Source organism: Gallinula chloropus (assembly GCF_964237585.1).
Source record: "Gallinula chloropus genome assembly, chromosome: 5".
Lineage (NCBI taxonomy): Eukaryota > Metazoa > Chordata > Aves > Gruiformes > Rallidae > Gallinula > Gallinula chloropus.
In genome coordinates this window covers 22303969-22327972 of record NC_140090.1, presented here as the reverse complement: position 1 = coordinate 22327972, position 24004 = coordinate 22303969, and the positions used below count along the sequence as shown (strand labels likewise).

The 24004-nt window shown below is 41.8% G+C and overlaps 1 protein-coding gene and 1 long non-coding RNA gene across 2 annotated transcripts; one reads left to right on the top strand and one right to left on the bottom strand.

Moving 5' to 3' along the window:
* Nucleotides 1–1030: 1030 nt before the first annotated feature.
* On the bottom strand, nucleotides 1031–23658 carry ITGA6 (integrin subunit alpha 6). The gene is made up of 24 exons (XM_084264256.1): nucleotides 23579–23658; nucleotides 21586–21841; nucleotides 20043–20174; nucleotides 18715–18831; nucleotides 17508–17718; nucleotides 16873–17066; nucleotides 16672–16760; nucleotides 15915–16042; nucleotides 14428–14523; nucleotides 13885–13946; nucleotides 12461–12618; nucleotides 11467–11622; nucleotides 10880–10995; nucleotides 9803–9992; nucleotides 9635–9718; nucleotides 9336–9415; nucleotides 9107–9184; nucleotides 8898–9000; nucleotides 7678–7851; nucleotides 6723–6818; nucleotides 6383–6493; nucleotides 6201–6299; nucleotides 5737–5862; nucleotides 1031–2552 (listed from the first exon to the last, which is right to left on the bottom strand). Exons 1-24 carry the CDS (start codon nucleotides 23645–23647, stop codon nucleotides 2394–2396), a joined length of 3084 nt encoding a protein of 1027 aa, XP_084120382.1. The 5' UTR covers nucleotides 23648–23658; the 3' UTR covers nucleotides 1031–2393.
* LOC311191921 lies at nucleotides 2571–6187 on the top strand. Its single transcript, XR_014617312.1, has 3 exons — nucleotides 2571–2599; nucleotides 5977–6047; nucleotides 6137–6187. It is a non-coding gene; the product is annotated as an uncharacterized lncRNA (long non-coding RNA).
* Nucleotides 23659–24004: the final 346 nt, after the last annotated feature.

The window sequence follows — 24004 nt, the reverse complement described above, 5'->3', positions numbered from 1 at the left end:
CAGTATCAAACTTCCTCTGCTAAATACAGATAGTTATGTGAAGTCATTGACTGCTTCTGGGGGTATGCATCCATCTCCCCTAGTTACAGAAGCACATGTCTGGCAGGGGACCTTTAGAAGGCTGCTTGCATTCAAAGTACCCTGGGCACCATGAATGAAGTGTGATGGGAGAGGGCAGCTCTGCCCCGCAGGCGCTGGCACTTGGTGCTCTGCCAGACTCCATGCCTGACAGTTCCACCAGTGCTGGAAACTGCAGCAAGCAGCAGAGAGCCTGCATGTGTATTATCTCCTGCAGCTGCTTTATCTGCCCCTTTGCACAGGGGAGGGGCAGGGAGAGCTATGGCAGTGTTGAAAATGGGTGGTTTATTAAAGCTTGCAATTTACAGCTTACTCTGTTAGTGAATTTGGCTATAGTTACCTCAATTACAGTAAGAAAACACTATTACCAAAACAATGTTTAATTTTAAAAAAAAACCCTTTATTTCACACTTCTGTACAAATATCCACAGGTAATTTCTAATCATGGAATGATGTAGCAATGCTAGCTGGTATAAAAAAAGTCTGAGAGAACCAGTGACATGACTGACTTTTCAAGAACTCTTAATTTAACACTGCTCAGATATTCATGGTCTTAGGAAAGGGCCACAATCTGCTTTTTAAATCAAAAGCTGTTTGTCCAGCTTAGCCTGGTTTCCGATGCTGGGCAGCCTTCAGTAAATGGGTTAGTGTTTTAAACACTCAAAAACTGGGTAACAGTTAAATACATACATAAGCATTCATAAAATTAGTGTCACAGCATGCTGAGGTTATTTAGAGGGAGGAAGAAGAGTTTATTAAATTAATGCACTTCGTATATTGCTGACTTCTTAGGTGACCACACTTTCCAAGAAAGTATGCTCAAATTTAGTAATAAAGACACTTGACAACTGCCCTCCTAGCAAGTTTTTACCCTATGAGGGGAAAAAGTACCAAGAGGCTTTTGCATAGTTCAAATTGCTAACACTTATGTGCATGCCTTTTGAGCAGAATTTTGTTTCCCACAGAACAAACAACTGTGAGCTAAAGCTTCATTCTTAAATAGTACCAAGTCTTTAGAACATGGGCACAAAAGTAAACTCTTTAAACAGTTTTATCAGTTATGTTAAAATAACTAGATTACTGATAAACATACAACATTGTGGTTGTTCTTTTATCAACATTCAGGTCTTCAAGACACTTCAGTAGTCTCAACGTGGATCAGCCGAGATCCCCGCAGTTAAGGTAATTTAGGCATTTGTAGCCTCCTTCAAGTGCGGTAGAACAGGTACAGTAGTCAATGCCTTTTGCCAAACAGGAAGTCCTTGTGAAGCTGGAAAGCCGTTTAGAGAGAACCTCTCACTTCTTGCAGTTAAGTATAAAACTGTATCTAAAAACCTACTTTGCTTGATGTCCAAATCCTTAAATAGTCTCAAGAAATATACAGATCATGTTACAAGACCTGATGTAATTCCTATTACATAAAATTACAAGTATCAGGGGAAAAAAGCCCCTGTACGTATTATTGGAATAAATATTTACATTTTCAGAAAGCATTGGCACCTTCAGTGATTTATTAAAATGCAGTGAAAGCCTCAGGTCTCAATGTGAAATTCAAAAACACAGTGGATTTGAAAGTTCAGTTAAGTCTTTGGCCTAACAGTTAGTCAAAGACAACAATTTATAACAAAAATAAATACAAAAATGACTAAAATATATATACAAAAAGTACATCTAATATTCAAGCCTCTCTTTAAAAAAAAAAACCCAAACCTGTGTATATTTGTTGTGAGCAAGAATCACACAATCTGATCTTAAAAAATAGAAATTTTAAAAAAAATAATTGAGCAACCTGACCTATTGCACATGTAATTTAAGATGATGCTTTTGTTAAGCCCTAACTACTGCAGCAGGCAAAGATTATGACTAAAGTAAGTTTGCAGGTCTTCAGATTATACTTGGAACAAAGTGTGTTAAGGACACTGTGTGTTTATAATGAGCTGTGCACTGAGGGAAGGTGGAGAATCTCTCCTGCCTGTAGCCATGCATTCCCTGCATAGCTGGGAAGGTTAGGATCTCAGGAAAAGGCCTATGTAGTGGTTTTGCACATTTTGCAGAAAAGACCCCCGAATCAATACAGTATTTTCTAAAGTGTGAGTTAGTTATGAAGGGGAAAAGAGGCAATCTGGAAATTAAATAATGCAAATAAATTCTGGTGAAGCAATTTTAACTGTGCAAACAAAAGCCTCAATATAAGGAGGAGTATCTACAATCAAATGGCGAACGTCCATCATGTTTGTAGATCTAACTCCATCAGTATTCCATTAATTGAAAACATTCACCTCTATCTGAACTTTGTGGATTAAAAGAATCTTTCCCTAAGAATAACTTTCGTTTTCATTCCATTTTGTGAACCACTGTTTCGTCTCAAGGTCTTCGCCTTTCCCATCTTTGATCTGTCGCTCTTCTTTCCGAATTCTTACAGCATGATACCGGGGGACACTGTCTTCGTACCTAGAACGCTGGAAGAACCCACACTGGGCAGAGAAGGAAACGAACAGCTTAGGATCAAGTTGATGCAAAGGTACTGCAGTTACAGAAGCAGTAAATTCTTCTTTTGCACAAGCATACAGGTAATAAAATTGAAGACAAAAACATGTAGGCTGAAACTGTAGCATATGTAGTTGTAAAGAATGTGAGCTAGCAGGTCTACAGTAATTGTCTTAGCAGCAGTTGAGGACACGTGGCATAGTCTGACAATCCAGTAATCTAATACCTTAAAAACACTGCCTCCATCTTCCTGAATTTATTTTACAAATCTTGAAGTTCTTCTTTTTAAAGCTATTCATTCATATCATGAGGGAATGTAATGCTGCACAAAGAAGTAGATTCAGTTGAGAGAAGCTTGGTCCTCCTGAATCAACAAACTTCAGTACCTTCCTGTATGGTGACATGGTTTACCTTCAAAAGCACACTGAAACACTTCCAGGGCCTTCAAGGAAAGTTACACTTGGGCCGTGCTTTTTCAAAGCACCATTTCAACTACAGTCACCTGAACTACTTGTATGCAGCATGGCAACAGGGCTTGTCCTCAGTTTGATACAGGATAAAAAACAGACTTTAACTGGAAAGTTTTGCAATGTGCCATGACCCACATCTCCCCAGATGAAATACAGTGCAGCATATTAGTGCCCTGGCTAATTTTTATTCAAAGCCATTGCATAAACTTGATTTGAACTATTGAGGAATGGATTGAAATTAATTTTCAGAACAAAATGGGAGTTATGGCCACAGTGTTACAAAGATGACGATGATGGGCAGACACTCAACTTCCAGGTTTACAGGTCACTGATGTGAAGATTAAGGTTAAGAGATGTGGTACCGCTAGGAAAAAAATTGAGTGGCAGGACATGTAGCATTTCTTAGCATCTGGGACAGTGGATTTTCTGGTTTGGGATTTTTTTAGAAAATTATTAGTAGTACTTACATGGAAATGATTTTTTTAAAAATTACATCCAGGCATAGACCAGATCTTCAGCCATATCTTACCGAAGATGTCGGTAAACATTGTTGTGACATATTTAAAAATTCCTCCCCACCCCCAATCCCAAGCATCACTTATTAATATAAAGATATTACATGCATGTACATAAGTTGCTAGAAGCATAAATCATCATGCACCTAGTAGCTTCAGCAGAGGAAAGTGTGTTCCTAGAAAAGTGTGCATTAGAATTGAAGGAAAACAGGTGTCTCCACAGCCATTAAATCCTCATTGTGAAACCACCTTTCATTATAAGCAACATGTAGCTTTTAGCATGCACTTATGGTTAGTAAAGCAAGTTTATCTGTTGTCCACATACAGAGTCTTAGCTTTGAATCTTAAATCTGCACTGCTGATTACCATCTCTCAAATTTAAAAGCTCGTGCTGTTAAAAGATAAATAAGACTAAAACCCATTTCAACAGATCAAGATGTTTTCTAAAGAAACAAACAGTAAGTTTTTTAGACCAAGGTGAATATCTGTGCTTGTTCATGTGCACCAAAAGCTGAAAATCTACGGACAGAATGAGCAAGCAAGTACACTAGTTAACAGAACATATGCAGTAGAAGCTTCACAGTTAGCCACCGCAACCACAGCATCTGCCACAGCTAAGAATTAGAAAATATCATCAATTACCAATTACAGAAGTAGATCAATACTATGCATCAGAAGTAAGCCTCTCTTTATCAGATGGCTGAGCATGGATCTCAGCCTTGTGATATGTGGCATCGTAATGATCTTTCTTATTTCTCTTGAAGAAACCACACTACAAGGAAGCAAGGTATTTAGTCAATTTTTGTGGACTGGAAGAAGTCAAATCTATTAGAACTGACTTAAATGAACTCTAAGCTGTCTTCCATTATCACTTCACTGGCCTTAAACAAAAAAGCACCCAACAAAAAAAAAATCACAAGAACTCAGCTATTTCTAGATCTGAGAACCTCTTGGACTAATTCAATCTGTAAAAATAATAGAATGACCTGATGTAAAGATTATTTTAGAGGTAAATTGATAAATTTGTAGTGCATCCATTTGTTTTTTTAAGTAAAGCTACTATGAAGTGTGTCCATAGCAATTAAAGCTGGCTGTGAAGAGCAGAAGGAAGTCTATATAGAAACCTGTTTGTGGACTAGTGCCCAGAACAGACAAAACCAGAATAGAACAAAAGTGAGCACTGCTTTGATCTCTGCAACACAAGCATTTATCCTGAAGAGATCATGTCACTGTCCCTGAAGTGCCATGTTTGTCCTTCCTAAGATACCACCATGTTTGTCACCAAACACAGCATTTTATGCCATAAAATACTAGTAGTTACTAACAGCCCACCCAGGGTACTCGCTCATCAGGAAGATCTCCAGCCAGGGGCTGGGCAGTTACTGGAAAACAGGGAAGTTGGTACTATGCTGTGAGAAGTAACCTGCAGCAAACAGCAGCTCCTCAGCAAAGCCAACTGCTGCAGTTTCTCCCAAGTACATGACAGGGAGGATATTCATTCCTCTTCTCCTTTCTTAACAGCCTTCAGCTGTCGGGTAACAACAAGCACTAACTGCCTATGCCTGTAAAAACTTAAGGCTAAAAGGATGGCCCTGTTGTACTTGGAATCAGAATTAGTTGTAAAATTGCCAAAGATAGTTACAAAAACAGGTACTTGATTTTTTTTCTTTTGCAAACTGTTAAGCCTTTGTTACACAGAGGTGTTTCCTCCTTTAGGATTTCTAAGATAAAGAAGTCCAGAAATTCACCAACATGCATGCCTATGTATTATCCCATACCTTTTGATACATCCACTACCACTTTAATGGTATTTCTGATATGAGGAGATCAAAGCCTTTCTAAAACATTGGTAGAGAGGTGTAAAACTTCCTGTGAACTAACTGCAGAAGTCCCAATTAGCTGCATACTTCCGTAACAATAGTGTCTTTGAATATCTGTCCCAGGTTTGCCCAGAGCTCAAAATACTTCCTTTTGAGGATGTAGAAATAGAAAAATTTAGTGACAAGTCTTGCCCTGAAACCATTTTCCTTCTAAATGTTGCAAAAGTGAGACACTGAAAAAGGTAATGCATTGTTTGGGCAGTTTTGCTCTATCCCAAATACAAACCAAAATAAGTAATTATTTGCTTAATTAGCTTGTCAGTTGTAGGCCAGGAATTATAAATAATCAAATGAATAAAAACTCACCTTCCATAGTAAGAATACCAACAGAGCAAGCATCAGTATTCCAGCAAAAACAGCCACAGCAATGATCCACCAAGGTACTCCTGTATAAAGTGCTACTGGCTTTGCAGGAAACACCGTAACACGCACCTAAAGAAGATAAAACATGTGAAGAGGTAAGGAATCTTTCAAAAGTATCCACATTTAATATAAAGCTGCCATTTATAAACATTTCTGACAAGGTGTTTCTCTCTCTCTATAAAGTGCTTTTGAAGAAAAAAGTTCCTCCTGGCATCATTTCAAAACAGTCGTGAATTTTCCCAAACTGATTAAAGGTAAGAATGATCAATAATTCAAAACTCAGTTAAAAAGCTGAACTTTAAGCTGCTTTTGGTTTTAAAAGGTTTTTTAATTTTTTCCCCAGCCTTTAAGATAAGCTGGAACCATCACAACCAAAAATGGTGGTGAGTATTAAACACTAGACCTACCTGAGCAGCTTCATTTGTGAGTTTAACATTCTTGGCTGCAGCAGGAACGCTGATTGAAGCTTTAAGAACAATGTCCAGGTAGTTCATTTTGGAGAATTCCTGTTCCAAAATAAAACACAGACATTAGACACAGAACAGGAAAGAACTCTCACCTTCCAAAACTGGCAGGGAAGAGCACTTACTTCTAAGAAAGTACTGTTCCACAGTCTGGAACGCAGCACGATAGATGCCTTGCTGTCTAAACCCTTCAGGGGACATCTTATGTCCACACAGCTTGCGTGCGTGTTGCAGTCCTGCAAGTACAGATTTCTGTGTGTAAATTAAAACCAGGCAGATTTGTTCCTGTTTCTCTATCATCAGTAGGTAATCTAAATGGTCTAATTTTTAAAGCATAGATACTTGGATTTAAGATAAGAACAAAGCAGAGAAACACCTTCTTTTTCACCCTGCCAAGCTGAGAAAAGCCCTCTTACAAGGGTAGGAGGAGGAATCTGCCTACTACAGGTGGTGCGCTGTGCTTACCAAAATCATGTGTTTTCTTTCTGAAAATAAAGAAAATGCCTTGCTGTCTGTGATCATCTCTGCAACCTCACGTTTCCTTCTGGAGTTATGGGATTCCTAAAAGAAGCGGGGTGGGGGAAGGAGAACAGTTTAGTAGTTTATCATAAGTATCTCTTCATTCTCTTAATCCTGCCCCCATTGAAGCAGAAAAGTAAGAGTTCAGTCATTATTTTCTTGTTCCAAGATCAGCATTAGTGACATCATATTCTATATCCCTACTTACCTACATTTATTGCTAACAGTAGAGTCACTAGAATCTGAGATTACCTAAAAAAGGTCAACTGACTACTTTGTTTAATAAGTCAAGGGGGTTTTAGATTTATAAAGCTTTCAAAGCTATTTCCCCTGTTGTTCTATGAAAAGGGTATTAATGTTAGTTTGCTCAAAAAAAATATTGTGCTACAGTCAGATGCATTTTTTTGAATGTTTGCTAGTTGCACTCACTAGAATTTTTATGAACTAAGGTAGTAATCTGACAAAAGTCCTTACATGCATGGAGTCATACTGGTGAAAATTAGGACTTCTTCCCAAATGCTGTTAAGGATTGAGCCAAAAGATACAAAAATGAAGGCTGAGGGTTCAGGGGGGTAAAGTCTTGCTAGACAGATACAGTGAAGGGCTATAAGAACTCTTGCTTGAGAGATTCTTTTTATCGTACTTGTAAATCAGTAAATCTAAGTGTAAAGCCTTTAAAAAATTTACATGGAAACACATACACATACCCCTGCTGGGGGTATTTACTGTTTATTTTTTGTGTGCAAGAACTCCATCAGGCATCAATAATGCTGATGAAATTTGTTAAAGCAATTTCATCCTGTAAAAGCACATGAACACAGTGCATATTGCAGGAGCAGTCACAGCAGCACAGCACAGCTTTCATGTTGTACTAATTCAGGGACAGAAGACAGTAACGTACCGCAAGGTGCAAGTTATTGATTTCTGCCTCAGGTTGACAGGAGACCTTTTCCAAGCCTTCGGAATCTATTTTCATCAGATAAAGCAGCCATTTGCCATTCTTAATTGCTTTTGGCCACTGGATGTCCAGGGAAGCAGTACCAAATGTTTTCAGTGGTCTGCCCAAGTTAGTTACCTGTTAAAACAACATTCTTTAAAGGGTGAAATACTTTTTAAAGATATTTTCTTCTTGATTTAAAGTGTTACTGGCTGGGTCAAGTGTTAAGCATGCAGCTGTCAGGAGATTTAAAAGCAAATGAAGAGCCAGCAGAGCGTATGGAGACAAAGCATATACTATAACTGGAGAGCAAGTAGATAGATACAGACTTAAGCCCTTTCTGCTCAAAAACTCCCTAACATGAACTTAAACTGAAAGTAGGTATCTAAAAATAATGAACACACGGAACACCACCAACTCCAACTGAGAGTTAACAAACCCTTGGGTTACATCACTGAGGTAAACTGCACGTTAATGAGGAATTGACACAAAGATAACCAGCTCTTGCTCTTTCAAGTCTGGAAGTTGTTTCCCAATCTATTTTTTCTTAGCATTACTGTTTGTGAGAGCAAGTTCTAAAACAGATGCTGTAACTGCTTCTACTTCAATACATGCACACAGGTACAGAGGGAAGGGGTTGACAGAAAAGGATTTTAATCCTGACAAAGCACCATGTACAAAGTCAGCAGGGCTTGCATTATTAATGATGTAGAAAATAATGACCTTGCTGATAAAACAAGATTTTACAGAAACAAAATAGTTTCTCTCAGCCTTTTCCTTGATTTGTGAATTAGGCAGAAGACCAAGAGAGTGGACTAGAACCACATGTTCAAAGTGGCTCCCGCAGCCTTCTTGTGCCTGCTCATACTGTCTGCACCAGCTACACCTGGACATACCACGGTCAGGGTTCTGGGTTTCAGTTTCGTTCCCTGCCAGCACGGGAGTGCTATGCTGTACAGCTGCTCTGGGAAAAAAGTATAGAGCCAGCCTCAGGCCACTGCCTCAAAATAAGGTCATAAAACATCAAGGCTGAAAGAAGCTCTAGTCTGCAGTCAGGCAGGAAAGTCCAGATTTGGGGACAAGAAAACTCAAATCCAGCAACTTCTCTTTTTATGCATATAAATACTTAGAGAAGTTTTTCATTTGGTTAAAAGCAGCTGTTAGTATTAGTCTAAATTACTTACTCTGAATTCATATTCTATGAGGTTTCCAATATGATCTTCAGATTTCATAGCACTCTCACCAATGACACTACCTCCAAAGTATACCTGAGAAGGCTTAGCAACTCTGGGTGGGGATGGAGAAGAAGAATAATCAGATTTTAATGAAGTCTGCAGCAATGACTGTCATCCCATCCCCAGCCCCCTCCCCGTGTTACCCTATCAACACTTACCCAGTGAGTGATAAAAGCAATTCAATAACCACTTTAGCACTAGCTGTAATTGGAACCAAATTAACTTGAGTGCTTGTTCTAAAATGAAAAGGAAACAATGCTGTTTATTTTACAAATTTAGTGGTTTTCACTTTACTATTAAATTACTTCTGTCAATCACAAAAAAAAAAAAATTCAAAATGTTGACATCTGTATAAAACCATAGTGTGCCCACACAAAGAAAACTTACGTTTCCAGCTTCAGATTAATGTCCAAGTCTGTGGTATCAACATTAACTTTAGTGGTACTCAAGATCAGGTAAAAGGTTACCTAGCCAAGAAAGAACATCCATGGAATATGTAAACATTTCCTAAAATATATTAGTATATGCATCAACACAGTCATCCGTTCTGAACTATATTAATATATTCATCAAGTTGGAAAGTTTAAAAGATCCAAAACAAATGTCCAGTTATGTCACAGGGAAACTTTGGACTACTGCAGTCAGAAATCAGATTTTACAACTTGAGTAAAACAGGTGCAACTTACATTGGAATTTCTTTTGAAAGGATTTCCAAGTTCACACTCTGCTTGAGAACCGTTTTGGTTAGCACCACATGTTAGCTGTTTTTCCTGAGTAAACAGAATACATTTAAAAGTAAAAATATACTGAAAATCTTTTAAAACCTTAATATCTTTTCTCTTAAAAATACTTACAGGGTAAGCCCTCATCTCCCTGAATGCAGAGTACGTCAGACTGTCTGGAAAAGTTGCAATTAGTTTTGCTTCATATGCATCCTCACCATCCTTCCCTGGGTTTTTTGCATCAGATGGGGTGTTTGTCACTGTTATTTCCAGGGCGATATCTTTCTGATCTTTCAGAACAAGCACCGGCATGCCATTTTCTCTACAGAATAGAGGAGGGTAGTTAGTGTGTATTAGGAAAACAAATGTGTAGTAAAGTTTGCTCCTTACTATGGATTACCCAAATATAGTTCCCTCTATTATGTAAGAGTTGCTGTAATACCATAAGCAGGTTGTAGGTGGTTCTCCCAGAACAGCCTGTCATCGCCGGACGAGGCCAGCTGTTAACAGGATAAACGGGCTGACATACTCCTCAAGTACTCCAGAGTTTACAGAACTTCAGAGCCAGCAGTGGCACCTGGCTCACACTGAACAGTGATGAATTGTCTCTGAGTAACTCACTGACTGACTTTTTTTTTTGTAAAGTATACATGGGTTTGGCTTCCGAGTCCAACTGTGGTACTTGTTGCTAAGGGTGACCTGACTGCTGCCTGTAAGTAAACGTACTTCCTTCTGTTTCTTTTACATCTCCTTTTCACTGGCCATCCAGACAGGACGGATGCCAAAGGTGCATGTTATGGCAAAGTGGTTTCTCTGTTCATTGCTCTGCAACTGCTTGTCTTCAGCTACTACACTGTAGTACATCATGCTGTCATACTCGCACTCAAATTTAATTAAAAAATAGCAAACACAGTAAACTATGGCTGGGCTAGTTTAGAATCATATTTCTCCAGGGGTTGGAAACATTTTTCCTACCTTTTAGCCTACATCTGCACAGTTGTGGCCACTTCATATCCATCTGACTCATGCCATCTCTTTTCTAAAGCTGTTCCCCAAACTCCCACCCCTTCCTCACCCTGACACGTCAGTACTACTTGTGTAGTAGGGCTGTGTTTGCCAGAGAGATGCTCTGTCTCCCAAAACCCTCTCCTAAAAGTTCTTTCAAGTGCTTGCAATTTGGATTTTAGCAATGCGTTAATCGAGGCTTACATGGGTAAGTAAGTAAACCTGTCTTCATTCCCTTCCCTCGTGCAAAACCGGTACTGGAGATTCAGATTGCTGTGACATTCATTGTCTTCTCCACATCCTTCTTTTAAGAACTCCACCTAAATAAAACCAAAGCACTTTCACTGCATGCCACATAACTATAGGTTAAAACAAGATTTCTGACGTGCACAGACCATAGTTTAAAACCTTAGATGTGACTAAAGGCAAAGTCAGGTAATCCTAAGTGAGAGACTCTTCTAATGAGGAAAAGCATCCGTAACTCTGATTCTTGATTAGGCACTGAGGAAACTAGATCTTTTACCCAAGATTCCCCCTCCCTTTTATGTCACTGCTGTAGAGCTCTGATGCTGTTACAGCATCCTAACCAGGGAAGAATTAGACTGCACACACAAGACCTAGCGGCTACACCAGCTTTGCTTTTGTTGCAGAAGAGACACAACATTTCCAACCAGTTCGTACCAAATTACGAGCCAGCAGTTACAAGTCCAATGCCACCCCCATAATTTAGCTTTCTTCAGTCCAAAATCCAGTGATTTACTGAAGTGGAAAATGTGGTATGAAAGGCTTACTTTTGTGGTCTTTATTTCAGATTCATTTGAATTTAGAATGGGTATAAGTTCTGGAAGCGCTCGCTCTTTTTTCCTGGATTGGGAGCTGGATTCCAGGCCAGCAATTTTAACGCTGACTGATACTGGAATAGGACGCAGCTTATCTTTAATTTTTTCCTGTAAAAATATGTTAAATGGCACAGTTAGCAAGTGGTGCAGCAGTGCAGGAAGTTAAACACAACACACAGACTAGCTTTTGAAATACACGTTAGAACAAGCAGTAAAGCAAAATCTTCTCTGCTACATTTTGCAGCATTGAAACTAGGAGCCACGCTGTACTGTGTTTGTTCTTCCCCTGGCTTCCCCATCTGATAATTTCTCTCACCACCAAGAATTCCTGGGAACCACAGATGGTAACTGGGGTAAATGAAGTTCACACCACAACAATAAATTAACACACTTTTCTCACTACTGCAGAAGTTCAAACTCTTTAATTTCCTGTGGTCAAAAGGAACCTTGGACACTCAATACTGCTGTGCCACCGACAAAGAATTTGTTCAGCTCCTGGAGCAATGCCACCTTTAAGGGCCAGCCAGCATAGCAACCAAGTCAGAGAGCACATCCCAAGCTTTCTTGTCCTGCCCATTCATCTCCTCCGAAACCCGTGGGTTCACACTCTGCTCCTAGCCAGTTACACCGTTCAATTTGATGGCTGGAAGCAGCTCTCTGTCTTTGGCATTTTCTCCCTCTCTGTTGTTCTAAATGAGTTCAGCTGTACTGACCTCCAGAGCAGGCCACAGTGGCTGCCGCTTCCATTCATGCTTTGTAGGAGAGGCCACAGGAGGAAGCGGCACACGCGCAGGGCACAGCCAGGCCCTGTGCAGGTACCGTCATTTTCTAGCTGTGCGACGCTTTGTACTGCACGTGAGTTTTATGTTATGCACAAAGGCACCACAGGCTGAACCAAGAGCATGCTTTTCTTTTAAAGGGAACTAAATAAAATGCTCTGCCTTACCTGCAGTGCAAGCTTGGTCATCACACACTCCTTTACATTCTGCCCCCTCAGCACCGTAGTTGCAGTGAACTGATCAGACAGGTGGTCCTTGAACCGCACCCTGGATGGCAGCCCTAACTGCCGCCTCTCGTTTTCCGCCTCAAACATGTAGTTGATCTCTGCATGAAGAAATAAAGTCTGTCACTATACAAAAGCAGCCTTGCCTTATTAAAGATAACTTTTAATTTCTCTAAGTGTCATCTTACATTATTCTCCTGTAATGCGAGGATAATGTAAGTGCTGGGCTTCACAAACTGTTCTCAGTTATTTGCAGAACTTTCTCCTCCTGTCAGTTTTGTCCCCCTCCAGTCAAGGGCCAGGAACCCTGTGCTTGGACCTAAGGAAATTGCCAACCCAAATCCTACTCCAGAAGCACCCTGTGATTTTACCGGCACACAGGGCTGGCGGGAACAGCCAAAATCACTGCTGTGGAGCCAGTGGAGGGGCCAGATACCAAACACTGTAAATACTCCAACTCAGCTCCTTGATTCTAGGTTGTCACAAATAGCACCTAAGCAGCCAGCGGGGCAATGTTAACAGTGAAAGCACAAGGGTGACCAGAGCTTTCTAGTTGCGCGCTGAGGCACGTTCCAATAGATCTCAACTCTGCATCGCTTAACCTTCTCTCTGTGACTGAGCTAATTCAACACTGCAAGACTGGGAACAGCACCCAGCGTGCCAGGCCTCAGGAGCATGCCAGTGGGCACATGTGAGCTGCCTCTGACAGCTGGAAGCGCTTGACACCACCTGTCGAAGAATCAGGACCTTATTCAAGCACATCCAGTGGATTTTACAAGTAACTGAGAAACTCGAGACAACACAGGAGGAAAGGGTTTGAGTTTAAAATCTCATTTCCTCTCAAAATCCTAGTTTTCTGAGGTGGTGTAACAATAGAAAAAACAGTTTTAACTATATAGTACAATCTTCCAGGCTCCTGGTAACATGATTTATTTCACTTACTGATTTCCATAAAACCATTTTCATTCACACAGAACACTGTTTTCTTAGGGCAGGTCTCCAATGAGAACAAATGCTGACTAATCATAGACAAAACAGGCTTGAAAACTATTTTGTAAAGGAGCAGTAACCAAGAGGAGCAAAACAGTTTAGGTCTACACGGCAGCCACTGGCTCTCTGGCAGCTGTGTTACCTAGAAAGCCTCAGTCTGTCAGCCACAGAACTCCCTAACGCACCAGCAAACCCTTAGGCAATCTGAGTACAGACAGTGTGACAGCTGATTGACCTTAGTGCTGAGTCACATTCTGAATCTGTGTCACAGCCTGAGGTGAGTGGCTGTAACTGGGGTGCTGCTCTTCATGGCTCTACAGAAAAAACAAACCAGCCAGGTGACAAACAGGCAAAAAACACTTATCTTCCAAACTTACTTATTCTTGGATTTAAGTCACTGGGGTTTGCAGTGTACTGGAAACACGCTTGCACATCCATCCTGTAAAAATGCCAAGAAATTGATTTAGTAAGGCATGGCCCAACAGACTGACAGGCTGCATTGACATTACCAGTCTCACTGCAATAGCAATACTACATGAGCTGTGGTGTTATGCTACAACAGCAATTTGCTGCTTGCTAAACTGAACTACAATGGAAGAAAAAACAGTTAATAAGCAATTAGAAAAAACACTTTTCTGGCATTTGCTCTTAAATGTCTCCTCAAGGTGGGGTACTTGTAAGTGTTACAAGTGGCAAAGTGACATTCCTTTTCAAAATGGGCATTATGAACTGAACATGTTCCACGCCTTGTCTTTAGCACAGTAATCAGAGCAAATTCTTAAAGTCCAGGTGATCAGGTGCAGATACCATTTGCTTAACCTGCATGGCTGTCACTTTAGTGCCATCACTGACCAAACAAATTCTGACAACAGAAAACTCAATACACCAAGACTTTTGATCAATTTTTTAAAAAAATTTACCATATTTCACTAGGGTCTTCAGGGTTCTTTTTCTTTAGATCAATTCTGTCAGGCTGTACTGTAATGGTGCTTCTAATGCTGACCACAGGGCGAGATCTTCATTTGGGGGAAAAAAAAGAGAAATTAAAAGAAGGGGTAAAAAAGAAAGGAACGATTTCTGTTCAGATTAATTAGTTCATGTGAATTGGGGATGCCTGCACTGCCTCGAAACAAAGACACCCCAAGACACCAAGTTCTGCTTTGATAATGGTTAAAAACAGAATAAAAAACTACTTAAAGCCAAGCAAAGCAAGTTACAACCCCCACTACAATTGCATTAAATGCCTGGCAGGGAGCAGGGTACACAGATGGGATGTTGGGGTTGTCATTTTATATGTCTATAAAAACCAGAAGATTAAACATGATGGTTCCCACCCCAGGGGTAGCTCCACCCCAGTGAAAACTGTAGGTGCTGAAGTTCATTCACGTTCAAGATCACAACAGCTTTAAGGTGGAGCCTGGGTGCCTGTTGGAAACAACGTTCTCATTCCCAACTCCTCTCTGGTCCCACTCTGGTACAGACATGGGAGGGTTAGGATGGCCAGTGAGCCAATTTGCCTCTCCCTTTCTAGAAAATGTCTTTTAACTGTGCCACCCCTTGCAATGTTCGTCCCATAAAGGTTTTGGTCCTCACCTTTGTAGTGTTTGTGCAGCCCTTATCAGCAAATTATTAAAGCTGCCTTTGAGTAAGCAGAACATTTAATTTATTGCGACCAACTTCCATTCTCTTGCACCAGCTTTGGGCGTTTCTACTCCTCATTTGGAACCTGAGAGCACCCACCAAAGCCTTGAACTTGATGCAGGCTGCACAGCCCTCATGAGGAGACAATCCTCTCCCTGCTCATTACTAGTGACTCAACAGTGCATTAAACTGGAAAAAAGCAATGGTCTGTAAAAGACTGTGACCTCACCCCTAATTAAGGCTAGAGAAATCCTAAAGAATCCCATCTGCAGGGCTTCCCCACAGCTTTCATGAACCCCCCTGCAACCTCAGCAAGGGCTCGTGCCTCACTACTTTTGGACCCTGAGCTGCAGAAGAGGGGGTTGGGTTTGGTTTACCTTCAGTAAAGTGGGATTGGATTTCTCTTAACAGCAGCAAACAAAAGTTCTAGCAAATATGTGGGTTAATGTCTCCTTCCTCAAGGCAAAGACTGACTTCTCACCCTGAATTCTGTCAAAGGACACCTGCATCTGAGTAAGCTACCACAGGGCAAAGCTAGAGTGCAGGTACACTACACACATCACCCTTTCACCCAGCACTGACGGTGAGGCAGCTTCTCTGTGAGAAGAGAAGGCCGGAGCAACAAGTTTATGGACTTTCCCCACTCCACCCCCAACTTCTAGAAGGAAAAATGCACTCCAGGCCCAACAGTTTTCTGATGCTTGGGAGCAGTTTGTTTGTAAACCAAACCAAAGCTGTGGTGCAGTTAGTTACAGTTCTGTAATACCTGAACACCGACACGGAGTCTGAAAGGGAACCAACAGCAATATCAGGGTAGGAGTTTTTATCCAGGTCCATGTTTCCAGCAATAGAGTAACCAAAGAAACGGGTGCCTGTTTCTTCACCATCAAGAATCTAAAGAGCAAACAGATTGAGGGAATTCAGACACTTAAAGTAACAAGTCTATTTCATTGTCTTACTGCCAGGGAAAAAAAAAGGGGGTGGGGGGGAAGAGACAACAAATTAGGAACTCTGTGTGCAGGTCAGTGACACTGAATCGCCAAGGGCATCTGCTTTGCTTCCAACAAGTTGCTCCACAGTAGCAGTGAGCACCAGAAGGTACTGTTCTGCACAGACATGTTACCCAGCTTATCTTAGTTCTAGTATTTATGCAGCATCAGCACTTGAAACCAAAAAAGTTTTCTGTAAAGTACTCTAGGAGGTTCCATGCCCACTTGCAGGCTGTACACAGTGGTACCTCAACAAAAAAGAACGTGCGAGTATTTTTTAATTAAGGTGAGCTCAGAGTAGCAAAAGAGAAACCCATTGTTTTAAACTCCCCAACTGTATTAAAAAAACCACAAAACAAAACAAAAACCCACCCTTGTACAACTAACATGCCTCTGGTCAGCAGTGTCCTTTGAAGGGTCCTCTGCATGCCCACCACCCCACCAACAATAATGGAAAGGGAGAAGATGCGTAGCCCTGTCATTCCTTTATGTTTGTGCAAGACTGATTCTGTACAGAAAAGGTTCTTCCATTACCTGTGCTGGTTTTGTGTTTATCCCGTTCCTGGATCCATGGTAAATGTACACTTTGCCATAACCATCATACGGCGCCCCTACCGCGATATCTGTTGGAAATAAGTTGAAACATGTGAAGTCACACTCACTCTTCCTGCAGCCACGGTAAGGCCCAGACGTTCCCACTCCGGCACCCTTGCACTGGAATACTTCTTCACTCACCCGGATACCCGTCCTGGTTAATGTCCCCAATGTTCTCAACTGCAAGGCCAAACATGGAGTCGGTGGTTCCGTTCAGGCGGATCGGTTTCACTCCCTCCCATTTCCCTTGCTGGTTGATGTAGATGTACACAGCGCCGCCGATATCTCCGCTTCTGTCAAAGTACTGCGGGGCTCCAACAACGATGTCCTGCCATCTGGGAATTGAAGAAAGGAAAAGCAGCGCTGTTACAGAAGAACTGTGCAAAACACCTGGTCAGGCTGTGGCCTCACAGCCAGGCAGCCAAAGCGCTGCTCAACAAACACTAAAAAGTACATTAAGCTGGTTGAGCAGCAACAGCTCCACCGACCGCAAGCTGATCATGTCCCCTCTGCGACACACAAGATCTCCGAGGGCTGCTTTGGGTATGAGATTTCCTTCCTATTTACACTTACTGTTTCAATTTAAATAAAACTCTCTCCTAAGATTACAAATGTAGCCTGTGTCCTGTCTGCTTCTCCAAGATGGTCGCCATTTCCTCCAGCAGACACGCAAGATGGGATTTGGCATTCTACTTCTTGGGTGAAAAACCAAAGTGGAATTAAACCAGATTGCTGCCCATCATTACACCAGAGGCAGGAGTCAACCTAGGCCATACCTGTCGTTGTTGAGATCCACAACAGCCACATCATAGCCAAAAGAAGAGGCCAACCCTTCTCCTTCAAACATGTGCTCGAGCGAAAGCGCTCTCTGATTCTTCTCTTTTTTCAGCAGAACGACTGCTCCGCTGTGGTTGGCTCTTGGGGCACCAGACACAAAAGTCATCTCATCTTGGGAGACAATTCCTTTGCCAGAGTCCAAAGAGAAACCTTTAACAGAGGAAGAAATAAAATCTAAACAAAGAAACTAGCATTGGTCATTGGAAAAATACATTCCCCTACTATATTAAAGTGGTATATTGAAGTTTTGTCTAAAACAGAGTATGATACCCTGGGAATTTTCCGTTTCTGTTGGGACAGGCATGTTCACAAGTCCCCCCCTCCTCCAAACATTATATTTAAGTATTTCCCCTACTGAAGAAGTTATTTCATTGCTCACTCAGATCTTCTTTTCACAGACACCAAATACGAGAGCATTTTTAAACATACCCGCGTAGAACAGCCTACACCTTACCACTTGAATATAGCTCAAGTATTTCACCTATGGCACAATCATTCTGAAACTTCCTAAGTCCAAGTCAGCATGGTTCTGCTGCAAACATGCACAGCGTACGGCAGGCGCACGGCACTTCGCAGGAATGAGAATGATGTAACACAGTATTTGAGAATCACCTTACACAGTAATGGTGAAATTGGCTACTTTGATTTAATGCAGCCCTAAAGCACAGGTTCCAATGAATTTATGTCTTGCTTAGGCTTTAAAAAAGCCAGTGCATTTTAAAAGCCACAAAAAACTGAGTTAAAGGAATAGTGCACATGTACCAACAGATCTAATCAAGGCCGAAGCAGAACATGGTGCTCACTGCAAGGAAGAAAGGCACTAGCCAGCAGATGGAAATCTCCCCTCTGAAACACTTCACCACTACTATGAAAATTCTCAATTACAGCAAGGCACCATGAGACAGTTTCAGAAAAATTCTGTGAGGCCCATCTGGGGGAGGGCTGGGAGGGTTTGGAGAAATGCATGACCAATCAGTGTTTCTCTGAAGCCGGCTGTTTTGCAAGCCACTCAGCACCTGAATCCCTGTTCTTACATGCTTTTACTTGCAATGCATTTGAGATGAGGGGGGATGGAGGGGAGAGGATCATGTCAATGGTCTGGAGATTACATCTGACCAGGTGCTGCCACCTCAAGTGGCCACAAACCTAAGTAGCTATTCATGGTGACATCCACGGGTCTGTCCACCTGTGTGCCGGGAGGCAATGTTTTGTACACAAACTGATCTGGATGAGTATCAGATACAGCTGTCAAAAACAGAAGACCTGTAAACACCAGTGAAAGAGTGAAGAGAAAAAGATAGTTTTTAAGCAAAGCAGCGATCACCGTGTTTATTTACTGTCTGAACAGAGGGAGCAGCAGCGCCAGCAGGCCTGTCTGGGAGTGGGTTTGATTCTGACACAAAGGCAGCATTTAGGCTGAGGAGATAAAAGCATTTGTTGTGAAACTGCAAAGAGTCAGCATTGCTCTGTTCACCACAAAAGGCACTTCCATAGCACTCCTCTCCTTACCAAATTCTGATTGCACCAGGAGAGGCCAACATAAGCTCTTATGATTTTTTTATAGTTACTTGCTTTTCTACACCCAGTAACTACAGCTGATTTTTTAACCAAAGTTTCTGTTCCATTTCTTCTAACAGACCTGTAGCTCTAAGGGGGCCCTTTTCTTGACTTTCTTTTTTACTTTTTACACTAGCAATGCCTTTCCCATCCGTTCAGCTTTCCACCGCTTCCACAGAAATTCCAGGTTCAAGTTACTAAAGCTGTATTTGTCCTGCATGCTAAAAGCAGTGGGTCCATACACCACACAACTCTGCACCAGAACAGGCAAGTTCCCTACACTCCAGGCCTCTCTAAAAACTCAGCATAGCCTTTTTCTTTGCACCAGCAACATCTCACCGTGCACAGTAACACCGCTGGCCTGAGGATGTATTTCAGCTTTCATACTGGCACAAAGTGCAACAGACTCACCTCCCACAACACACACAAAATATAAACACTCCTCACAGGATGGTATTTTAAAGGCCCATAAAAAGGCCACTGGAGTCTTAAAAACTTGGAAGAATAAAAAAATTGCACTCCCCTGGCAGGAGAGAGAAACTGCAGTCTCAACAGTTACATCCCACAACTCAGATTTTGATAAACCCTGTGATACCACATGGCAGCCACCTTGTGACCGAGGACCACGGATCACACACCATACTTACCACTGGAGTGATTCTGACCACTCCTTCGGAAGCTGCAGAACTGCACCACAGCTCTTACATCTCTCATAGGTACCTCAGCAGAATACCAGCTTACCCATCAAACTGGCCCATAAAAGTGGAGGGAGATGTGAATTACCCAAAATGGTTAACATGTTACAGAATGAAGGATGTCCTCCTCCCAGTTCAGATCATTGCACCAGGCTGGGAATCACAAATGTTTAAGAAGCCTTGGGAGACCTGGAAAGATTTACCATATGTACTTAATCCTACCTAAGTAACTGTTAGCTGGAACAGGAACTAGATTCTTATCTTGGCGGCTCTCATCACCAACTTCGTAAGGCCCATCATCAAAGATACCCAGATCATAAAATGTCTGGTTCTTTTGCTCTGCACGAACCACCCCTGAAGAAATGACATGATAAAATAAAAGCAAATGAATGGTAAGGGATAAAAATAACAGATAAATGGCTTCCAACTAATACAAATTGTGATGAATGAGACAGTGACTGAAGTGTTTTCAAAAGGCAATGGATTTTTAAGTTCTAGCTGTGTGCCAGAATCTTGCAGTGCTCTACAGAGAGGTCACGAAGTTATCTGGAAAACATGGAATACTATGAAAATTCTCAACAAAAACATGGGACCACCTTGGCTGGGAACCACCTTCATCCCACACACTCAACTTCATAAAGCCTCTCTTAAAAGGGAGGTGAGTACACAGGAATACAAAAAAAAAACCCAACTTACTGTCATCAAGCACCAGTGATAGATTTAGAAAACATTATTTGAGGAGGGAAGAGCTATAGTTTGATAGAATGCATGCTTCCCTTTATCAACAGGCAGGTTTAACATTTTGGCAAGCACAAACATGTTTCTCCACAATACAGAAGTGCACTCTTCTGACTGAGACACCTACCGCGTCTCCGCAGTTAAAGCAGAACAGTGCCTGAACTCAATGTGCTGTTTCAGCTTGGTCAGATTTTGTTGACAGATATGTGGAAGATGAAGTTTTCACTAAAGTACACCTTGTGCCAGAGCTTAATTCAAAGATTTTGCATGGTTCATTTAGCAGGCACAGGTGTACGAGGGGAAAATATGCAATGGTTGGAGGATCATATGTTCTAAATAGGGAAGAATTTACAGCTGTTGGTGTAATCAAGCGTGACAGGAAGAACCACTTCAAGAAGAGACAGAGGTGGCTGCTTCAGTGCTTCTCAGTATAAACTCTGAAAATCTACGGGTTTGTTCCCCTTAAGTTTTAGAATATCTCCTAGATGATACAGAACACTTGGCTCTTAGACAGATTATCCATGGAATTTTACATAAACATGGGTTTAGATATGAATACATGTCACAATCTGTTCTGTTATCTTCCTGCATTCCCCCAGTATTTAATTTGGGAAGTACTACTTTCACAGACTTCAGAAAGAATGGAGAGTTCTGCAGGACCAAGTCCTCAGTACAGCTATCTAACATTTGCTCAAATGCAGAAAAAAGGCTGGTCAAAGAACTTCAAAATAATGTAGTGATTTGTTCCAGCACGGAAGCCTCAAAGCCAGCACCCAGCCCCAGCCTAAGATTAAGACTAGTAATGGGGGAAACTGCAGTACGTATCTGCAAAGTTGCATTATCCATTCGTAAATGCTCCGCAATAAAAGGCACTTCAGCAACTACCTTTGATACAGGGACAGAGCATTTTGTGACAAGAGGGTAACAGAAGGAGATCTCGGTTATATCCTCCCCTCCCCCAAAATAAAACTTAGGAACAGTCTCAGAGGAAATGGGAAGAGTAGGCAGGAAGGAAGCCAGGTCGTACCTTTCCAGTTGTAAGTGCCTGGGGCACCAAACACAATATAATGATAGTCTCTAGTGAAAGTAGCAGCAACACCTTGCTGACAGGAGCCAAACTTCTCATGGCCTCTTAAACGACCATCACAAAAACTCCATACTCCATTATCCATATCATCCTTAATCGTGAGATCCTGGCTCAGCACATAGCACCTTCCAATGATATCCCGGGTTTCCTGCACTGTATTTACATACTGCCTTTTCTCATAGCGGTGTGCACAGGTCTGCAAGACAGAAGGAATAGTAAGTGATGCTTTCTGTATGTATGCAAGTCATCAGAGAAGGTCTCCTTTAGCAATGCTTCATGTTAATAATGCTGCAAGTCTGTGTCGCAATGCAGAGAGAGAGCGCTGTTCCCTATGGCCACATATGGAAGGAGTTGGGCTTCCAAGTCAAAGCAAATAGCTACATGGGCAAGGAAGGCAGCATGTTTACATCCCTGTTCTCTCTGGGATTTAGGGTTTAGCCCTAATGCCTCCCCTGATACTTAATCCCTCGCTTTCAAGAAGTGAGAACCACCCTCTGTCATAAAGAAAGAGTTGGCTGTGTTTCCCCACAGCTCTCCGAGTTACATGACTTACATGCTTGTGCAGGACACACAGGCTGTTCAACTACAATCTACCCAAGACTATCCAGAACTCAACCCTTCCAGGAAAGTGCCACAAAGCAGCTGCTGAAAGCTATTCCAGCAAAGGGGAAGGGTATCCAACTTCCTATGCTGGGTGTTTCACTTATGGCCAGCTGTCACTGGGCCTGAGCAGCAGCACTGAGCACAGCCTGTTCCTTAACCTGCTGCACTGTTCACCTGGGAACAGAATTCCCATAAAATATTTAACACAAAAGGATGACCAGACACTAAGTTGTGTGACCAACAAACCATTGTAAAAAAGAGGTCAAATAATCAAACCCCTTTTCCAGCAACATTTTTTGCAGAACCAGAGGTAGCAGGTGTGTGAAGAGCCCAACCAAGCCAGGTTTCCCAGCTGACATACCTTTGCTACGGTTCCTATCAAGGCTTAAATATTAAGCCAACACCCAAGCAGCTCCACGCTCAGAGCACAGCAGTCCTGCCCCGCTGCACAGTGACTTCCAGCTGCCCACACCTCATCTAGTAAGTGCATTTCCCACTTACCGCTTACAGAGAAGAGTTGCTTCTCAGAAAAGACAAGACAGCATTAGCTGATGATTAATTATTCAATGACTCTTCCCATCCACTCTTTCCCCCTTTGGGTTCTGAAGCATACTGAAGCACATTACTACTGCCTGTGTATCTTTAACTAACTCCCAAATCACACCCTGAAGTCACCTGACTTCAGTTTTGGAAACAGTGACATTAGCCTGCAAGAATATAATTAGATGGGGAAGCCTGACTGCACATCCATTTCATGATGTAGCTGGTATCCTGCAGCACCTGAGAGGTTTAACTGAGACAGAAATAAAGAAGAAACGTTCCCTGATACCTCCTGAAAGCTTTTTCTCTCTGTATTGTATACAAGCAAGAGCAGCTAGCAGCCTTACTGCAGTGCAACAGCCACACTAATTCATAGGTGCCAGTCAGCATAAGTCCCAGACAAAAGTTGTTCATCTGGGAAAGCAGGCTGATGGCAGCCGGCTGCTCCTACAACCTCATCACTCCATGTTCCCCTCTTTCTGTAGCCCGAGCTATTTAAAATCAATAAGGTCTCTATCACTGAAAGTAAAGTGGGCACCCAGAAAATGAACTGTCCATCCTAGATGGTGGTTAAAAAAGGTTCTAAAGAAAGGTGAACTCTGAACACTAACTAAAGGTTTTACATTCTCAGGTGCCCATCTTTGCTAAGGAGCCATCTAAGGCCTTCTAGGAGACGACAGGAGAGCACATCGGGAGGCCACCTGTGGGGAAGCTGCACAGGAACACAGACCACTCAGAACACTGACTGCAGACCCAAAGTGTTTTCTGCAAGTTCGTGCTTTAGACTTACCACCACATTTCCTCCTGGCCCTTGACTTTGGACAGTCACACCCATCCATTGGTCTTCTTTACTCTCCATCCTGGGGTCAGCTGCACAACATCACAATACAATTTCAAATATCATTAACTCTTTTTTTTTTTCCTTATGCCCCATCAGGCTTCACACAGTACGTGAGGCAGTCTGCAGGTGGCAGTGTCTGCACATTTTATCACTGACTACATCCAATACATTAAACATTTCTAGCTTATTGCTTTGTCACATCAATTTACCAAATCTACCAAGACCTAAGCACCTCGTGCTATCTTAGCAATTAAGCTACAACATACTGCAATGCAAAAAGTTACATAAAAATCCAGAAAAGCAACTGTCTGATACACTGCCTTTGGGAAGGGCCACATCAAGTAAGAAAAATCAGAACACTGTTTCAATAGAGAA